Source organism: Meleagris gallopavo, chromosome 4, assembly GCF_905368555.1.
Source record: "Meleagris gallopavo chromosome 4, MGAL_WU_HG_1.1, whole genome shotgun sequence".
NCBI classification, from domain to species: domain Eukaryota; kingdom Metazoa; phylum Chordata; class Aves; order Galliformes; family Phasianidae; genus Meleagris; species Meleagris gallopavo.
Window position 1 is genome coordinate 14,839,851 of NC_139407.1, and position 18,666 is coordinate 14,858,516.

General features: G+C 40.8%; 1 protein-coding gene across 1 annotated transcript in view; it reads right to left on the reverse strand.

The window, feature by feature from the left end:
• Positions 1–18,666, reverse strand: part of FRAS1 (Fraser extracellular matrix complex subunit 1) — a 167,594-nt gene that overhangs the window by 33,796 nt on the left and 115,132 nt on the right. Inside the window, exons 30-39 of the mRNA XM_085221937.1 lie at positions 15,079–15,229; positions 11,044–11,222; positions 8,960–9,076; positions 5,682–5,796; positions 5,061–5,198; positions 4,265–4,297; positions 3,433–3,564; positions 2,893–3,018; positions 1,862–2,109; positions 243–391 (exon numbers count right to left, since the gene is read on the reverse strand). Of these exons, the coding sequence (XP_085078063.1) occupies positions 243–391; positions 1,862–2,109; positions 2,893–3,018; positions 3,433–3,564; positions 4,265–4,297; positions 5,061–5,198; positions 5,682–5,796; positions 8,960–9,076; positions 11,044–11,222; positions 15,079–15,229 (1,388 nt within the window). The remainder of the gene's footprint in view (positions 1–242; positions 392–1,861; positions 2,110–2,892; positions 3,019–3,432; positions 3,565–4,264; positions 4,298–5,060; positions 5,199–5,681; positions 5,797–8,959; positions 9,077–11,043; positions 11,223–15,078; positions 15,230–18,666) is intronic.

An 18,666-nucleotide genomic window follows, 5' to 3' on the forward strand; every position in this document is an offset into this window, starting at 1 on the left:
TATCACCATGACATTGCACAGAAAAAAATTCTCATAATTTCAACCAACTACCTTTCAGATACGCGTAAACACCTAATTCTGTACAAAGGAAATGCTCTCATTTATAGTCTCACAGGTCACAATTGCCAAGAAAATACTATCTTGGATACCTTTCACCATCCTAATACAGTCCTGAGTTCCCTGTGGAAAGCCCACCGAGCTTTTAACTAGTATGACTTAGAAGGAGAATAGCTATTTGACACCTGATCCTCTGGTTGTTGATGTCTTCCATGGTGAAGTTATAAACCCTAGAAAGCTCTTCAGCATGAGAGCCAGACGTCCGTAAAAGGGTGCCGTACGTGGGCAGAGATATTAACTGGATTCTTATCTCTGAGTCAGGAGAATTGTTGTCCTAAACATGAAGGAAAAATAAAATAAAATAAAAAAAAAACACAAAACAGGGTTAGCGTTTGCTTCCATCCATTGAAAATGGAAGGATGAAGAAAATATTGTTTTAGGGGAATATATCAAACCAACAGGGTCAGACCTTCAGCTGATGAACAATGAATGAAGCTCTAATGATGAGAAAAGTCAATTAGGTGGACATTCCCAGTACCTGCTACAAAACGTATTTTCCTTTTCTCTCAGTTCAGAGAGGTTCTCCTTCTGTCCTTGTATTACACCAACAAATTCCCAAAGCTAAAACCAGTACTTCTATTTTCAAATTACTTTACATTCCCAGAGGACTGGGTCATTTATGTAATATGCTCTTCCCAACTCCAGAAAAAATGAGCCAAAAAGACACCCTGCAGAGGGAGTAACTGTTGCCCACTAATGCTTCAGAGGCACTCTCTGTTCAGTTCTTAGTAAAAGTGGTGTGGAGCAATGCTTCAAAAGCCTGTTTCGTATTACGCAAGAAGTTGTTCCTGGCTCTTTTTAACTTTGTTAGGTACAATCACTTCTGTGACATAATGACTCATATGTCATCTTTCTAATAAAAGCTTTTCTTGGTTGCCAGAAAGATAAAACCCAAGGCAGAAATCATATTCTCAGGATATGGATCAGGAAATAAATCCTCTTTTCTGTGACTGTTGTGTTCTTGACATTAAACCTGAACAGCTCCCTTGTCGACCTTCTTCTTCATAAGGAGAATGGGACAGATCCCTGACTTTTATCCAGGCAGATCCTTTGGAAAAAAACATTTGCCTGCTTTCTTATTCTACCTAACTGCAGTTTTCTAACCATCTCTCTGACAGCCACTATCTTAGGTCTCTCCAGACTCACATGTGCACTGCAATCTCTTCAACCTCCTCTCTAAAAGGAGCGTATCTGCACACCTGAAATCCACTGCCAGTGTCTTCGCTGAGAAACCAACTGGGAGAACACCTTTCTCTGAATTTTGCCAGTAGGACAATGCATACAACAACACAAACACTGGAATCAACTCAAAGCTACATCAGGGAGCACAGAATCTTGGTTTGCTCAAAAAAAACCAAAAAAACAACACAACAACAACAACCCTTGAAGCTTGTGCAGAAAAGAACCAGACAATTTCACAATTGTGTGAGGAGGAAGAAATTGTCATGGACTTATCAGCTTGAAAATACAGATGTGTTGTTAGGGAGTCTGTTTGATACAAAAATCTGGGATTAACTCAGTTCTCGTCTTAGCATGGCAGTTTCAGGCAAGCAGGGATAGCCTTAAAACCCTGCTGGAAGAAAGAGTCTGTTGTCCCCTTTTTGGCAGGACACAGTCAAAAGCTGAGCCCTTTGCCAAGAATCCACACTAACTGCAAAGAGTGTGGGTGGCAAAGGGTTTGTGTGGGGATTAGGCATGGGATGGTGGCAACATTCACTGGGTTTAGAAATAGACAAAAGCTTACAGTGTAAGCAAGGTGCAATCGAGAGAGAGTTGCAGAGCTTTTACTAGCCACAGTGATTGCCAACAGGCAGCCTGGAGCCAGCTGTGGACCGTTGTTATCCAGCAGGGACACTTCCACCCTCAGCACTGTGGTCACTGTGGTGATGCCATCGGTGACAGAGATTTCCATGCTGTCTTCTGCTGCTGCTGAGCCATCATGCACGTACTGCAGAGCATTTCGAGTGACATCCTCATAGGTGAAGGTGTCACCTTCCCAGAAAGAAATACAGAAGTTAGGAAAACTGCTAGTGCACCAATCCAGTTCAAACGGCCTAAGGCCCCAATTTAGCAACAGATTTAATCACACGCCTACCTGGCATTTAATACCATCCCTACAGAGTGTGAGTTACGAAAACATTTTTAAGGACGTAATATATGTGTAGGGCAAAGGAAAAGCTGTAACCTCGTCTATTTTACAGACACAGTGACAATTCTCTGTAAGTGCACAGATCCTCCTTTCTTCCCAGGTGCTTTGTAAACTCAGGCCTGTCATAACTAGATAAGGCTTCCCTCTCCACATCTGTTTGCACTACTGTCTTACAGACAATATTTGTTCATCTGTTAATACACTAGAAACTGCTGCCACCAAAATCTCCACAGAAGGCCTTGACTGCTGCATCACCACAGATTATGCAGACTTCAGCAGAAATGTTCACTAAGTATTATTTCACATGTAATTTATCATGTAAAGCAAAAGGTCTCTTCTGATTAGCAGCTGGTACTCTTATCACAGTAGAGTGACTGCCCATCAGCCCACATACGTGTTATTGAAATTATCTCGGCCAGGAAGTAAACATCAAACAGGAAATGATCTTTCACATACTCTCTCCTGCAGTCACACACTTCCAGTCAAAGAATTCAACACATCTGTGGCTGCAGCTGTATCTTTTAGAGGCATCTGTCTCCTCCTACCCAATGAAACCAGTTGAATGAATAGGTAGAAGCTGGATGTGAGTAGAAGACTGTGCTGAAGAAGACTTCTGCTCAATTCACCTGCTCTCATGTGCTCCTGCACACCTGCACCACGCTTGAGCATGATGCCATGATGGGGAGGTTTCACCAGCTCAAAGAAGAGGTCCTCAGGAGCTGTATCTGTGTCGCTCACAGCCAACTGGATCCCTGTGCCAGAGATATAGAACAGAGGCTTCAGCATCCTTACACACTGCTCTGGTAACGTCCCTAAACTCTGTCATCTGTTTTTGTGAACAGAGACAAAAAATTTTAATTTAGTCAGTACCTGAAAAGTCAAATAATTCTGGAGCATCCCTAGCCCAAGGGCTTGCTGCCTTCATGGAAATAATTAGTCCCATGATAATGTTTGGATCGGATATTGATTCAGAGAACTTACTGCCAGTGACTCACAGTATTTCTAGTATGACAGCTACACAAACCTTCAGTTTTTAAGAGAGAGAGATGTGCGTATGTCCACATATTAGAGTGATATTTATAAAAACTCCAACAAGCATCCTGACACCACCGGAAAGTGGCTTACGAGAAAAAACTCTGCTGCCCCATCCTTTCCAGCCTACTCACCAATGGTGGCCTTGCCCCCCTGGCTGACCTCCAGGAAAGGAGCTGTGATCTGGAAGACTGGAGGATGCTGCTCTGCAGAGAGCAAGTGAATGACAAACACCATCTCTGGGGTTGTGTGCTCTCCACCTGACACTAGACACAGACAAAAACAACAACTGAGCATAGGGATGTGCTTTCAGAGATTCACAAATCTACAGATCTGTGTGGGCGTAAACATACAACTCACACCTATCCAGAGGTATTTATCTTTGTCCCTAACTCATTTTCTAGCACAAAAAGTATAACTTGTAAAAATCAGAGCATGTGTGTGTGCATACTATCTTCCATTTATCTACCAAGCGTACCCATAAGTCTCCTTGCAAGTGTATCACTTTGCATACCTGTGCTAGATAGTACATGGAAAGGGAAACATATTAGATAAGTAAGAAGCAGCTAATTACTAGCAATTCAATGGTGGAAATATTTTCACGGTATATTTAAAAAAAAACATAAAAACCATAAAAAACAAAACAAAAGAAAACCAAACAAACAAAAAAACCCAACAAATTGAAACACTGATGTCCCTGTTCAGACAGAGGAAAAACAGGAATGAACATGAATTTATGACACATTCCAGGGAACTACTGGAAAAAAGGTGCCTACTCAACTGCATCTTAACTTGTATAAAACACTGCTGGGACAGAGGGAATGAACATTCCTTGGGCACATGTATTTCTAGAAGTTCCTACCGGGTGCCCACAGATGTCCCTTCAGAAAGGCCAAGGAGTAACAGGCAGCGTGAAGGGCACAGGAAGGAAAACTTTGGCCAGGAAACAGCAAATGGTTTGCATACCTGTGAATCGGAAGTTCACTGACTCTGGGAGACCTGATGGATAAATACAAGCACAGAGTAATTGTAGTTAGCAGAGGACAGTTCATACTGACATGGATTTGAACAGCTTTTGGAGAAAGCAAGTGCAGACATTCAACCAGACTGGAGACTATCCTTAAAAAGGGATGCACTCTTTTCTACACTTTCTTTCCAGGTAGTGACAAAAAACACGCTGTCTCCTCCAGACTGTGAAACTCCTCTGGGTGTCAGCGCAGGGCATGGCAATGTGTAGAACTGCATCTCCCATATACTGTCATTTCATCACATAATCCCATACACCAACTGGTCCAACATGTTTGAAGTTTTTCCTATTTTTCCTCCTCTACCTCTTGCTCCCGACTGTTACCCTCCTGATGGCAGAAATCTAATATCCTGGCTAAATTGATTCAGTTCACACTCATCAGTTCTTGTCTGAACCTAAAGACTGCTGGAGCCAGTACTCAAGCATGGGAAGCGCAACAGTTTCTAGCCACAGGGCACCAGATCAACAGTTTGACCAGTGCCACATCCAGTATGAGTGTCAATAATGTTAAACGCTGCAGAGAACACAGTCACACCCCAACAATTCCCTGAAAACTGATATACTGAACAAGAGGCAAAAAAATCATTTCAAGAATTGACTGAACTTCTGAAGTGTTCCCACAAGGCAGATTCCCACGTCTGTTGCATTATTCAATGACTAGCCACAAGATCATTCCAGAACTGGAGTAGAACCAGCAGTCTGACTTGGCACTGCAAAGAGCATTCAGTTCATTACCTGCAAATGAAAATGCAATAATCTCTCGCAAGTGTGGAGCTGCAGTTGGTGGACGATAAGCAATCTTGCCATGGTTTATATCTGCTTGAGTGAAATACCTGACTGGGGAGAGAGGTCTGTCTCTATGCTCCACAATACCTACAGAAACAGAGTTCAGTATTAAGAGAAGGAATCTATTTATTTTTAAAACAAGACACCATAGAGGACGGCTTCTTTTTATCTTCCCAAGTACTTCCTTCTATACCTTCAGCTGTTGCTAAATGAGTCAGATGTCTGAAACTGCACCCAGTATGGGTCCTACAGAGCAATACAGGACATGAGAAATTAGAACAAATTCTTCATTTGCTTTTTTCTTTGAATACCTCTCACTAAAGAGGCTAGAAGCAGAAAGCCACAGTGCAACATTCAATGTCTTCCAGTCAATCATAAGAAAAATATCTGTGCACTGCAGCATACTCTTAAACAAGCCAAAGAAACAAGATGTTAGAATGCTAATGAAGGGGGCCAAATAGTTTAGCAAATACTTTCACAGAACAATATACAGTGAAAAAAAACATAAAATGTGCTCAAAGAAGCATACCAATTAATTCAAGCTGCCATGTTCTGAACAGGTACACTTGCCTTGGCCAGGAAGGAGAGGGACAGTCACGTTGAACAGGATTTTCTCACTGGGAATCTCTGGGTCTACAAAGGAGAGGTGATGAGGCTCAATCACTGTCACGCGGTCCTCCAGAACCTCAATAAACATATCAGAGCAAGAGCATCAACACAAGAGACATGGAAAGACAGACAAAAATACAACAAAAAAGAATTTGCTTTGCTATAAAAGATAAGGTAGACTTTGAATGTAAAGGTCTGGCTCTTAGACATAAAACTGACGAAGAACAGGAGCTGAACCCTTACCAAGTTCCTCAAACTTCTACTAAATAAGGACTAATTGGGATGAAATTACAGAGGAAAATAAAGCTTAACAGTAGTCCAATTAGCTTTTAGGGACATCTAAACTCATTTTCAACTCATCTAAAATCCAAATCGAACATGTAACACAGAAGCTGAGTACTATTATGCTCAACAGAAGATGTCACTACACAGGCCTACTCCCAGTAAGTCCTTGCTGGGCAATTACAACGGGCTTATAACTTTGGAAAAATAAGAATCAAATGCCTCCTCCTTCCTGTTACCATGATCTCACCCCCACTTTGAGACTGTCCATGAGAGTGGCAGGATTTTTAGCACACTCTTTCTCCTGCAGATGCTGGACCACCTCAGGGAGAGAAGCTTCATTTTTCTGCCTACAGGAACCAATAACAGATAAAGAAAAATCTGTTTTGATCAAACACTCCCTGGACAATTGTATAATTCACTGCCTACCTACTCTTCCAGTCCAATCTGATGTGGCTGGACTGGATTTGCTCTTAAAAGAAATCTTGAAAATGTTTCAGTCATTTCCATACAAATACAGAAGAATCAAAGCTTTCCTTTTTGTTTTAAGCCTGTCTAAAAATGGCCTGATCTTTCCATTACAAGATCATAATTAGTCAAGGGTGGTCAGTATGTTACAAGAATTATGGTGTTGTATGAATAGACGTAAGTGGTCAAGGACAGTTAACTTGCATGAATTTATGAACCTTAACCTTGCAGAAATAATGGCCATGAGAAATCACCGAAACAAATGAAGTCCAGCTGAGTATGAAAAATATCTAGCTCATTTCATAATCACTAACAAAATACGGGGAGTACAAGTCAAATTAGGGAAAGTGCAATTAATTAACCTCTGTTGGAACATCAGATTATCAGGTTCAGGAACAAATTACAGGTTTCCACCCACCACATCATGTGCAGCTCACTGAATGGTTTTAAGTCCACCCTATCAAACCTGTGTCCCATCCTGCAACCCAGGCTGCCCAGAGAAGCTGCAAATGCCCCACACCTGAAGGTGCTCAAGGCCAAGCTTGATGGATTCCCAGGCAGTCTGATCTACTGACTGCCAATACTGCCCATGGCAGGGAAGCTGGAACTAGATGATCTTTGAGGTACCTTCCAACTTTTTATTCTATGATTCTAAGACCCTCGAGACCCAGTCTGGACACTGAGGGAAGGTAGGGTTCCTTGACGACAGCTCAAAACATCACAAATGTCACCAAACCCACACTTCATTTCTCTTCAGTATTTTCACGCAAACACATCAGAAGAGAAACCATAGCTTAATCTATGAATGTCTGTTGCGAAGCAGCAAATAAAAGCTCGACAACCCATCTTAGATGTGGAACAGTCACGTATATAGCTGGAACCAAGAGCCATGAAGTTCATTTGCGATATCAACATACACGTGATACATACGTGTGATATCTACATACAGCCTCCGTGCAAAAACTCCAGGCTTCAATGTAACAGCGGTGATCCTTTCATGCCATCCAAGGAAGCAAGAACCCCCCTTTTCAGACGCTTACAAAAACTGCCTCCTTCACAAACCCAAATTCTGTTTGCATTCAGCTCGTGTGTAGCTTAGGCTCCTGTTATCAATGTTATCAGTGTGGTGGAAACAGGTAACGCGAATAAAAAACAAGTAGTATAGATGTTTGTCCAGTCTAACTACCCAAGTGTCATCAAATTTTCTCTGACTTTTCTTGGAAGGACACTCAAAGAGACATGGTTTACAGGTATAGGAATACTTAACATTTTGTGCTTGCTTTTCAGCTGAAGCCAGAATGACTCTAAAGGAGTTTGAAGATGAATGAACAGAACTCAATCATGCTGATGCAAGGAAGTGCAATTTCATGATGAAAAGATTTAAGATTATAGTTTCTTCATAGTTGCCCTCCAAGGCCTATTTGTCTCTCCCACAGGTAGGGCTTGCAGGTTGTGAGGCGCCCCTCCGTAAAATGTGTTTTATGGCACTATTGAATTTTGTGGTGTGTAATTAGCTATAAAATCCAGCGCAGCATGGCTTAGTCAGACACCTCTCCCATCAATTTTACCAGTAATGGCAACAACAAAAAGTCAAGAGAACAAAGACACATTGCAGGCTATTGCTCCACGTAGCAATCTGAACATGTTTTATTAGTACCTGTGAAAGGTCAACACTATTTTAAACCCTGACAAGGTCCTTGTATCATGGAATTTTCACCAACTCCTCTCCCATTGCTTCCTTTGGTCTTTCCTGGCAAAGACCCATACTCTCCTCCAGCACAGGCACACAGGATTCCTCCTTATAGAGCAGGAAAAGGAAAGCTAGACTATTCCCGTATACGTGATGGGGGCTTGTGCAGAAGGCATGCACTGAAGTAGGAGGGCTCACAAAACCAACTCTAGTCTTTGAAATTAACACAATCAAGGAAATGACTAAGTTAGAGGTACTGCTGTTATCAAAATGGTTATTCCTTGAGTCAAAGCTCCAAGATAAGGTAGTTCAGCCCATGCATGTGGATACAACAAGGCTTGTCTGAATAGTTTACAAATGCATTATAATCCGTGTTCCTAACATCGTAACAATAAATGACAACTTACTAATGTAGAAGGGTAAGTAAGTTTGCAGTGGAATTACTGGCAAGATCTATTCATTGCAGTCTCTATAAACAGTTTCTTCACTCTTCCTACTCCTAAAGGCTTCTCAGGAAATGGTATTTTGAAAATGCTAAGAATTCAATAAAAATATTTAAAATAGTTTATCTTTTCCCTCTCCTTTCAAGTTTATAAATTCGTTGCTTCTAACACTGAATTTTTCAACTTGTTTTTTGGTATTTTTTTTTCCCCAATCATTTCCACTTTTAGCCTATCTAGCTTTTTGTTTGTTTGTTTTCCTCCCATTTCTACCCTCATTATCTATGTGGTACATACGTCTGATCCCTTGGATCAGTAATGAACATGGAAAACAGCAGTCAGTGGTGTCAGACACTTACAGCCATGTGCAAAGAGGAGCCAAGGGAAAGCTGAGGTGCTCTGGGTGTCTGCGGGAGCACAGCAACGTTGAACATGTGGCTTTCCAAGCTAGCTTGGGGACTGACAGAGCTGGACACCTGCAAAAGGAAGATCAGATGAATGGAAACCTGTCGGAGGACATGACTGCATTTCTAGATAAGTTTCTTAATTTTCTTCTCCTCTTCTGCAGATCTATGAAGGCAAAGACATAAATTGCTCCATGGCGTACCAACCCAGCGCTGCAGGGAACTAAGGCTTTTAAATAAGAATCAGTTTCTCCGTTATTGCCTCTACAGTCTGTTCACAAGTTCTCTACCCCCCACTTGCTCATTCCTGCCTGTGCTGGACACTTCTTCCATTTTGCCAGGTTTTACTTCAGCTGGCTGTGTATTTTAGTGGAACTCTTCATCACGAGAACAGAAAACAAACATAATGCACTTTTAAACCGTCCTTCCACACCCAAAATGACAACCCACTGTGCTGGTTTTCCAACAATGGCACCGCCTTAACAGTGACTCCCTGTGATCCCAACATCTTCCAAGACAGTCTGTGCTCATGTTTCAGAAAGACCCATAAAGATTTCTCAGATGCCACTCCAACACCAAAATTAAGTCAACTGCATCTACCTTACCATAACAAACTCACAGTGACAACGTATGAAGCAAATCATACTACATTTGTAAAAATTCAAAGAACCAAAACCCTGTTCCGTAGGGATACGCCCATAAGTTTTCACAGCAACCCTGGGAGGCAAGTGCCTCTGTTACAGATTTATCTGTCAGCAGGTATGGAAGCCCACGCTTGATTTCAACAGAGCCCTCTGTGAGTCAGAATAGACCTCAGCTCACAATTTCAAGAAAATGCTTGAAAATGCTCTGCTCGCTTGAAAGCAGTTATTTTAACCATCTGCTGGACCTCTTCTGAGTTCCTGTCATCTGAACATTGACTATCAAAATACTGATGAAAACAACATGTCAGCTTCATCTGAGCTGCCCCAATCCATAGCCTAACGCTCAAATGTGTTACCGCCTCCTGATGTCACCCAGGTAACCACAGCTTCCTTTCTTACTTAGTATGGCAGTCTGTACAATTACTGCTACCATTTCAAGACCCTAAAATCAATCATTTAGCTCATGCAAAATGCATACTCTGTAAGAAGAACATGGCAATTAAGCTACAGATTAGCTTGTTCAACATCGACACTCACAAATTCCTCATTATCACTTATGTTAATTACTTTAGAAATTACCTTAATTGCCTCTCCAGTGCTACAGCAACACCTTCTGAGTTTTAAACCAGATGTAAAAAATACTGCATACAAGTGTTTATGTTGGCTGGGTATTATGGGATATTGTTAAATCTTCCACACAAACAGAAAGGACCAATTTAAAGATTTTTTTTGGCCATTAAAACTGTGGGGAGGTGGGACTTACTTTATTGTTACATCTGCTGGAGAATATTTATATCTTTTTGTCTGCTTGCAAGAGGAATTACTGGAGGGCAAAAATTAATGATTAACTGAACCACTGCAGAAATCAGGAGGGTTGCACCCAGAGCAAATATTATAGGTTTTAGGAAAGGGTGCTGTAATTACCGTATGGTACCAAGGAGTCAAACCTACTGCTTGACATGCAAATAGCCCAACATAAAAACTGCCAAGATATGAGCTACAGTAAGATAGCTCGCATGCAGAAGCCTTTTCACAAAGGTCTGGACTTAAGGAATATCCTAGGAGAGCATGGGCTAGAAGACTTCTGCAAGCATCTCCTCGTGCAGATTTGTTACCCAGCCAAAAGATCCCAAGGGCAGCCAAACACGTGGCTATTTGAAACCACATCCCTGCTTCTCCCTCCTCCTATGGGATTAGCCTCATCTCAAAGAAAGCTGGGAGATGGGAGACATCACATTACAAAGAAGGATGGGAATACAGTAATGAAGTGTATCCATCCTGGTACATAAACTCATGCACATTCATTCACCAACACCACACACCTACATACACATAAGCCTGTATGTAAGCATGAAAATGCCCACAGAACTTCTCTGTGAATAAGACGAGAAGTACCTGAAAATGGAAGGAGTCACTCTCCACTTGAGTTCCAGAGTGCCTGTACCACACAATGCCATTGTTGATGTCCTGCTGGGTAAAAGAGGTTGTAGGTGAGGCTGCTCTTCCATCAGGCAAAAGCTGCCATGACTCTGCTGGGCCATCTGCTGGCATTGGGACCAGAAGCACAACTTCACCTGGGAAAGCAAAGATAAACAATCGGGGCACAACTCATGAGAAAACAAGATGATGATGCCCTTTCACCAATTAACAAGCAACCAAAGGTAAATGCCCACCAACTCTACATTTTTTTCCATCTAGAGTGATGAAAAGATACTGCAATAAAGCTCCTAAAAATCGCTAATGAACCTTCCAACATTGAGGTTATACAAGGAAATTTTATTTACTGTCTTAGCAAAAGGCAGGTTAAACAGTTTGTGCAAGGACACGGAGAAATACATGGCCAAGCAAAGAACAGGATCTGCAAGTTCACACTTCTCAAGTGTATTTCTGCTCAATGACCAACACACGTCAACCTTGAGATCTGCCTGTCTGATAAACTGAGCAGAAAAACACTTCTTAGAGCTCCTGTGAAGGGACAAGACAAGCAAGACACAATCAGGGTTAAAAAGCATTGCAGCACAGTATCCATCTTCCCCCTCAAGGATATAACTTAAGCATCAGAATACAGCATACTAATTTTTTCAAGGTCAGATTTTTTTTCTAACTCTTTTTGGTACTTATTATGCCAAAAAGTATCCTCGACAGACTTCTCTGAACAGAAAAATTCAATTGTAGAGCTCCTGAACCAACACAGTGAAAAAAAACCTCTGTATCATAGGCTGTACAGAAAGTCTATATGCTCTGGTGTGTAGCTTCTGTATCCGTAAAATTCTGCTCATTTCTGATTTCTGTATTGAGAAACAAGTTCTCAACTGGGCTGAAGGTCACTGGCACCACAGCAGATGTAAGAGGTGTGCAGGATGGGGGAACATCCCATTGCTTATCAGCTTTCCTCACGTATACCTACAAAGATTTTGATGTCGCCACTGAAATTCCAACGACTTTAATCTAAAAACATTATTTAAATACAATTAATCAAAAGTGCTGTGTGCCAGAAGAAGAGCATTGAAACCATGGTCATCAGTTTCACTGAGCCACACAAAACATGAATGCTTTTACAAACTACTTATATAAGTGAAATAAAAACCTGACAAAGAGCTATATGATCCAAATACATGGTGTATTTTTCTGTTCTACAACACAACTTAATTGTCTGGGAGTTAGCACAATCTATGAAAAAGTGTATGTTTCCCCAGTCTTTACTATTCTTGCTTATATACAACTTATCTGCTCCGGATAACTTTTTACTTGAGTATTGTTCTTCTTTACTCATCTTAGAAAGTATCCCTCATGGCTACTAATTCAGAAGCTGTCTTTATTATAAATCACCTTCCTTACAGCTTTAATCATTCTGTTATGCAAAATACTCATCATAAGCTCTCTCAGTTCATTTCCCAAAACCACTCAGTAAAACCACACAGTAAAAAAATAATTCAAACTGAAATAATATACTTCCACTTTATAATCAAACTCTATGCTAATATTCCCTTCCCAGTGAAATCCACTGCCCGAACTACTTTCCCAAGCTGATGCTTTTGGTGCATGGGAATTCAACCCTTGAATATCATGCACCGTTTCTAGAGATGCTAATCAAATCTCCAAAGGTGTTAGGGCCTGCATCACCCCTCCCAAAGTAAAAGAAGAAACAATCAGAACATACAGCAGCTTTAAGCATGCCTGTGTGTGTCTTATAAATTAATATTTAATTCAATCAGAAAGAAAAGCTCTTTTGTTTGCTTACATAGTTTACAAACTTCATTTCATTGGAATCAAACTATTTTTAAACAGAAAGCTATCTGTTGATAGGTTACACACAGGATTGTACAGCTTGTGTACACTCAGGCAATTTCTTGGAATATATCAGGAATCATAGGATGGCCAGGGTTGAAAAGGACCCAATGATCATCTAGTTTCAACCCCCTGCTTTGTGCATGGTCGCCAACCATCAGACCAGGTTGCCCAGGGCCATATCCAGCCTGCCTCCAGGGATGGGGCATCCACAGCCTCCTTGGGCACCCTGTTCCAGTGCATCACCACCCTCTGGGTGAAAAACTTCCTCCTAATACCTAACCTAAACCTCCCCTGCCTTAGTTTAAAACCATTTCATCCTCTAAGAATGTATACCGCACACAGCAGTTTATGGTTTAACAATACCTGCTCTAAGAAGAGAATTTTTTTTTTTTTTTTTTTTTTTTTTTTCCAAGTTACAGAGCTATATTAAGGATCCTCTGTGCTGGGAGAAGAGACAGAGAAGATAGCAGTTCCATTTCTAGGGACAAAATTAGGTTCAGCATAAACAGATCCTTAGAAAGATCAACTGTTTACTGAAAAGCAGCCGTAGAGAACCTGTCAACCCCTGCAAATGGAGGGGATCTGGACAGGGAACTTCCTTCCCTAATTACACCCTTTCTGTTGGGTTTCAGGGTCTTGAAATAAAGGACAAGCATTCTTTGTCCACACCATTGTCTACAGAAATATGGAGGTTAATTCTAAAGTGGGTTTACATCCCAAATTTTGTACAGGTATGAATATTTTTTCTATTAGTCAAATACTAAGATAGACACAAAAGCCTTCCTTAATTAAGAATTCATTTTCTACATTACTGATTTTTTCCTCTCATTCTATGAAATAATATTTTATATGAAACTTTGAAGATCATGAATTTCCACTGCACATTCCTCACTTGAAGCTACAAACTCATTTGTGTTACTGCAATTAATTGCAGTAGAGATAATTATGGTGATACAAATTCAAGATTATAAATTTTGGTTAGGGTTAGGTGGCAGGAGACGAACTCCTTGGGGGAAAATTCTTGTTTTCATTTAAATGCTTATTAAAAATGAAAAGAGAGTATGTCAGCAGCAGAAGAGAATACAAATTAATTGTTTCTCTTCTAAATTGCAAAAATTAACATAACGTATGTCTCCAACAGGCACTGGCAGCTGTTAAAGAAACCGGCCTATCCTAACAGCAAAAGGTAAAACCACAGCACTTACATTGCTAGCGTGACCCTCTAATTTCATTCAGCTCAACAGGTTAAAGTCAACAATAGCATTTCATAAAAGTACAAGTATTACTTATAGACATGGTCCTAATGAAGAAAACAGTGATAGTGACGGGGAAAACGTCATTTCTCTTTTTCTGTTTACATTTCCTTTCCCACTGCATATGATGCCTTCTCCTTTCTACGCTGATTCTCTGAACTTCTATCTCAGTCACAAATGTTAGCACCTTCCCCACTCCTTAGCAGAAGTACAGAGGATACTCTGAAAGTTGCAGTCCTAAGTAGGGGGATGCTCGTGAAAGCCATTACCCAGAGAGACAAAAGCCTCTCACAAGGAATTTGGGGACAATAATTATACATGGAAGCAAATGTCACCAACTTGTGTTTGAGCCAATAACCTGTATTCCATCAGTAGAAATTAATTCAGATGTAATGAAGTTTAGGGAGCTCTCCAATTCTTCAACGTAAACTTTTGCTCAACTGTTTCTAGAGATAGATACTACTTTATGCTGCTCTTTACCTAGACTTAAGTTATGGGATATTATCTTCTGGCAGAGAGAGAGACTCAGCTCTCACAAGGCTCTAAATTTACCAAGATTTCACTACTCTTAGAGAAACACAGACAGGCAGGTTACTAGACAGAATCATAGTGCTTCACTACTTTGCATTACATCTGAACTGGAAACAGAGGTTAGTAGCACTTATTCAGCATAGTATTACAAAGAAATATTCCCTCAAATGCAACTGGTTTTGGGAAAATGCCAATGAAGGATCAACTCTGGTATGTCTGTGAAGAACATTCTCTTCCCCACAAGTAACCTGAACACTGTACTTTCATTTAGCAATTGGAGACTTGGACACGTGCAGGGTGAAGAGCAACACACTCCACAGCTGCTTTTTGACAATAAAACTCCAGAGAAATTCACCATGTCTTGGTTGGTCCTTGATGTTGTAGGTTATCTCAGAGTCACGAGCTCCAGGTACCTCAGCGTGCAGAATTGTCTTGGAGATCTGCAGCATGCCTCCTTGGGGCACCCAGACCAGGGAATTTGTCACCAGCCGAGGGCTTCTGTAACTCTGCATGTGAAGGGGACAGTGCATAGAGACTTAGCTGAACGTCACCAATACTGCACTAGTGGAAACAGATTTAAAGTGAAAAGAACAGCAATTATTTTGTAGCTTTTTAGACATTCAACCCTGTTCAAGACATTCTTGTCATTTAGACATTCTTGTCTGTTCAAGAAATGGATGTGCATTTTTCACCTGTATGCCTTGGACCCAATTCTAACCCTGCAGGACTGATCTTGCTCTAAAGCGTTTTTCATTTCCTGTATCCTACTCTGGACCTTCCCAATTTCAGCCTCCCTCCATAATTTTGTCTTGTACTGCCATCCTCATTCTCTCTCCTTCTGACACATCTTGACAGAATTTATCTCCTTGTCACAGTGGAAAATTCATTATCATCATCATTGAAAAAAAATGTGTCCAGTATCCAATGGGCACTTGAAAAGTATCCGACACCTTAATGGCCACTTTCTCTCACCTCTCCTTATTTTATTTCTAAAAATAGACACTGTGCTTATAGAACAAACAGAAAAATTTCTCTATGGCACCTCCAGTATCCTCACACACATCCCTGTTATCATGAGAAAAAACAGATTCAAAATCAACCCCATGCTTTTCTAAAAGAAAATGGGGATCATTCTTGCAGCTTTTTGCCAAATCATTTTTTATCCAATATTCCTTCATTTTTGAAATCCTTATGTCAGGACTGGATGCAGTCATAGTTTCCTGACTAACATATTTCACTAACCCCTACTCCGGCATTCAAAGGCTATATTAAAGCCCTTTGGAGCTCTACATAACTTTGTTAGCTCATGCTCTGTTGGACAGCCCACCAAAATCTGTATCCACTTCAGTGCCATGGCTCTTATGAACTCCCTTGCACATTTGAAGCGTGACTTCTGCTCTTGATTTCTCAGAATTCACCTTGAAACTGGTTGTGCTGAACTGCATAATCAATCAAAATCTGGCAGCTTCATTTAAGTGATCATCTTCCTCCTCATCGCTGTCCCGCATAATAATGCGTGACCCAAAAGAACTGATGAAAAACCTCACTATTATTTTCTTCCAAAACTGCAATGGAGACACTCGAAAGGCTTAAAAAACTTATATGAAAAATTACAACATTAAAGGACGATCTCACAGCTCCATTTTGACATTTGTCTGCCAAGCATTTTTCATCCATTTAGTTTGTGCTTATTTTGAAGGATTAATTTTTAAATGCCACATGATATTGAATTGTATCAGGTCAACAGCTTCGCAGCATAACGGCTGCTTTATCTTTTTAGAAAACAACTGAAAATAAGCCAGACCGAGTGCCAGTCAAAAGAACCCTGCCAACATACGCAAGTTATGTTTTTTTTTGTACTGGTGCCTTAGGACACAATTAATTAAGAGTATGAATGAAGTTACTGCTCAAGAAAAGCACTTTCAGAGAGCTGGCAGAGGCCAACATCCTTCCTGACCCATGCTACTTGCCCCAGGGAAGGTAAGATGCAGCACACTGCAAATGAGCTAGACTGCCTACCTGAAACTCTTAGAGTGGTCCAAGGACTAGTCAAGTCTTTGAGTTCAGTCTTTGCAGGTGTGTACACTAAGCCACTGCACCTGGCAGTGACTGCAATTAGCAGTGCAACTGCAGAAGCAGCTAAGATTTAGTAGATCTTGCACACTGTGAAGACCTCAGGTTTTATGAAGTGAATGGAAACAACCTGCCCATTCAATATGACCTAACACACACTCCAGAATCAACTATGTCTTGTCCTTTTCCTCCATTCATGCCAACCTCTTAGGAAGAAAAGGCATCCGTACCCAATAGAAATAGGCATATCACATGTGAGTTGGTCTGACCTCATCTGACTTACAATACACAGCCTGTGATCATATTTTCTAGGACACAGGCTCACAATACTCCACGGGAGCACCACTGGTGGTTCTCTGCCAGAAATGGAGCACCCGCAGGCCTCAAATTAACTTCACAGAAACTGTAATTATTAAAGAACATCAACAGAAACATACAGCAGAGCAAGTCATTATTAAGAGTTCTCAGAACAGAGGCTGGCTATTCGGACCGCAGTAGGTCAAATTAAGTGTTTCAACAGGGGTAAATAGTGAAAAGAAAGCTGTTAGCAACCAAAGGGACTAAAAAAACAACCAAACACCTTGCAGAAGACTAGGCACCCCTTGTGAACAGACACAACCCTCTAATTCATAATACTTAGAAGGTTCTGTCATGCTTTCATGTTTTCGCACTTTTACCACAGTGGATTAATGTCTGAAAATTATACTGTCTGAGCCTATCAAATAGGAATCCTAGACATGTCCTTTCACAACAGGACTTATTAAATAAAACCATCCAGCAATACATTATAAAAAGCTTCATGTACTTTGATAAGTAGCTTGGTTTAAAAACCACCCCTCAAACTCCCACTCCTCCAGCCAGGGTTCTACCAGGCTCTTCAGCAATCTCTAGATGTAAATCAAGGACAGAGAAAAGGGTCTTTGCAGGCTTGTCTCAACAATATATTTTCAGAAAGAAACCCTGCATCCAGTTCAGCTCCCAAGGCTACTTCACAAAGATGGTAATTAGGATGAGGCAGAAGCTGGGTGTCTGCCAGCTCTACTCTCATGCTAAAAGCTGTTCCACTCTCACCTCTGTCACCACCTTAATTCCCCTCTGTAGTTAAGCACTGCACGTAGAGACTTGGAAAGATAATGAGAGACAAGGGAGCACAAAATCAGCTAATGGGAGAAACCGTAACACAGCGATTCACCCTCACTGGCACTTACAACAAGAACCTGCTTAATCAATCGGAAATAAAACAACAAAGTTACAAACAACAGAGTGGTGTCCAAGTATTTTATAGTTCTTCTGATCTTGACTGCTCAGGGCCACACAAGGGTAAAGAAACCATCGGTGGGTCTGCTCTTATTCTGTGACTCTAAAAACTCAGTATCAGCCTCATAAACAATCCTTTTTGATTTGCAGGCAGATCATGTCACTAATTACCATTAACTACTACATTTCAGATTTAGGAGCACTCTCAGGGTCCAAATGGGATCACTCCTTCCTTGTGTGTAAGTAAGTGTAACTACACATGGGCATAAGTACAGCTTGCAAACTCTCCTCAAGATTTTCATGCCCAAAGCACTGCAAAAGACATCGAATACGGCAGAGGGTAAAAGAAGGATAATAGAATTTCCTCTTAACTTCTTTTTATGGAGTGGAAGCACACAAAGATTATGTAATTCTCAGATCCATATATAAAGAAGACTGTGAAAAGTGTTCCACGTTGACTAAGTAAAGTGGTTTTTGTTTGTTTGTTTTTTTCCCCTTCTGTTTTATTACAGAAGCTCAATACCAGAATTGAAAAGCTTGCAAGAACTCCAGCACCTTTATTTATTTATTTTTTTAAGACTCCATCATACAAATGGTTTTGTTGGCTGGCGTT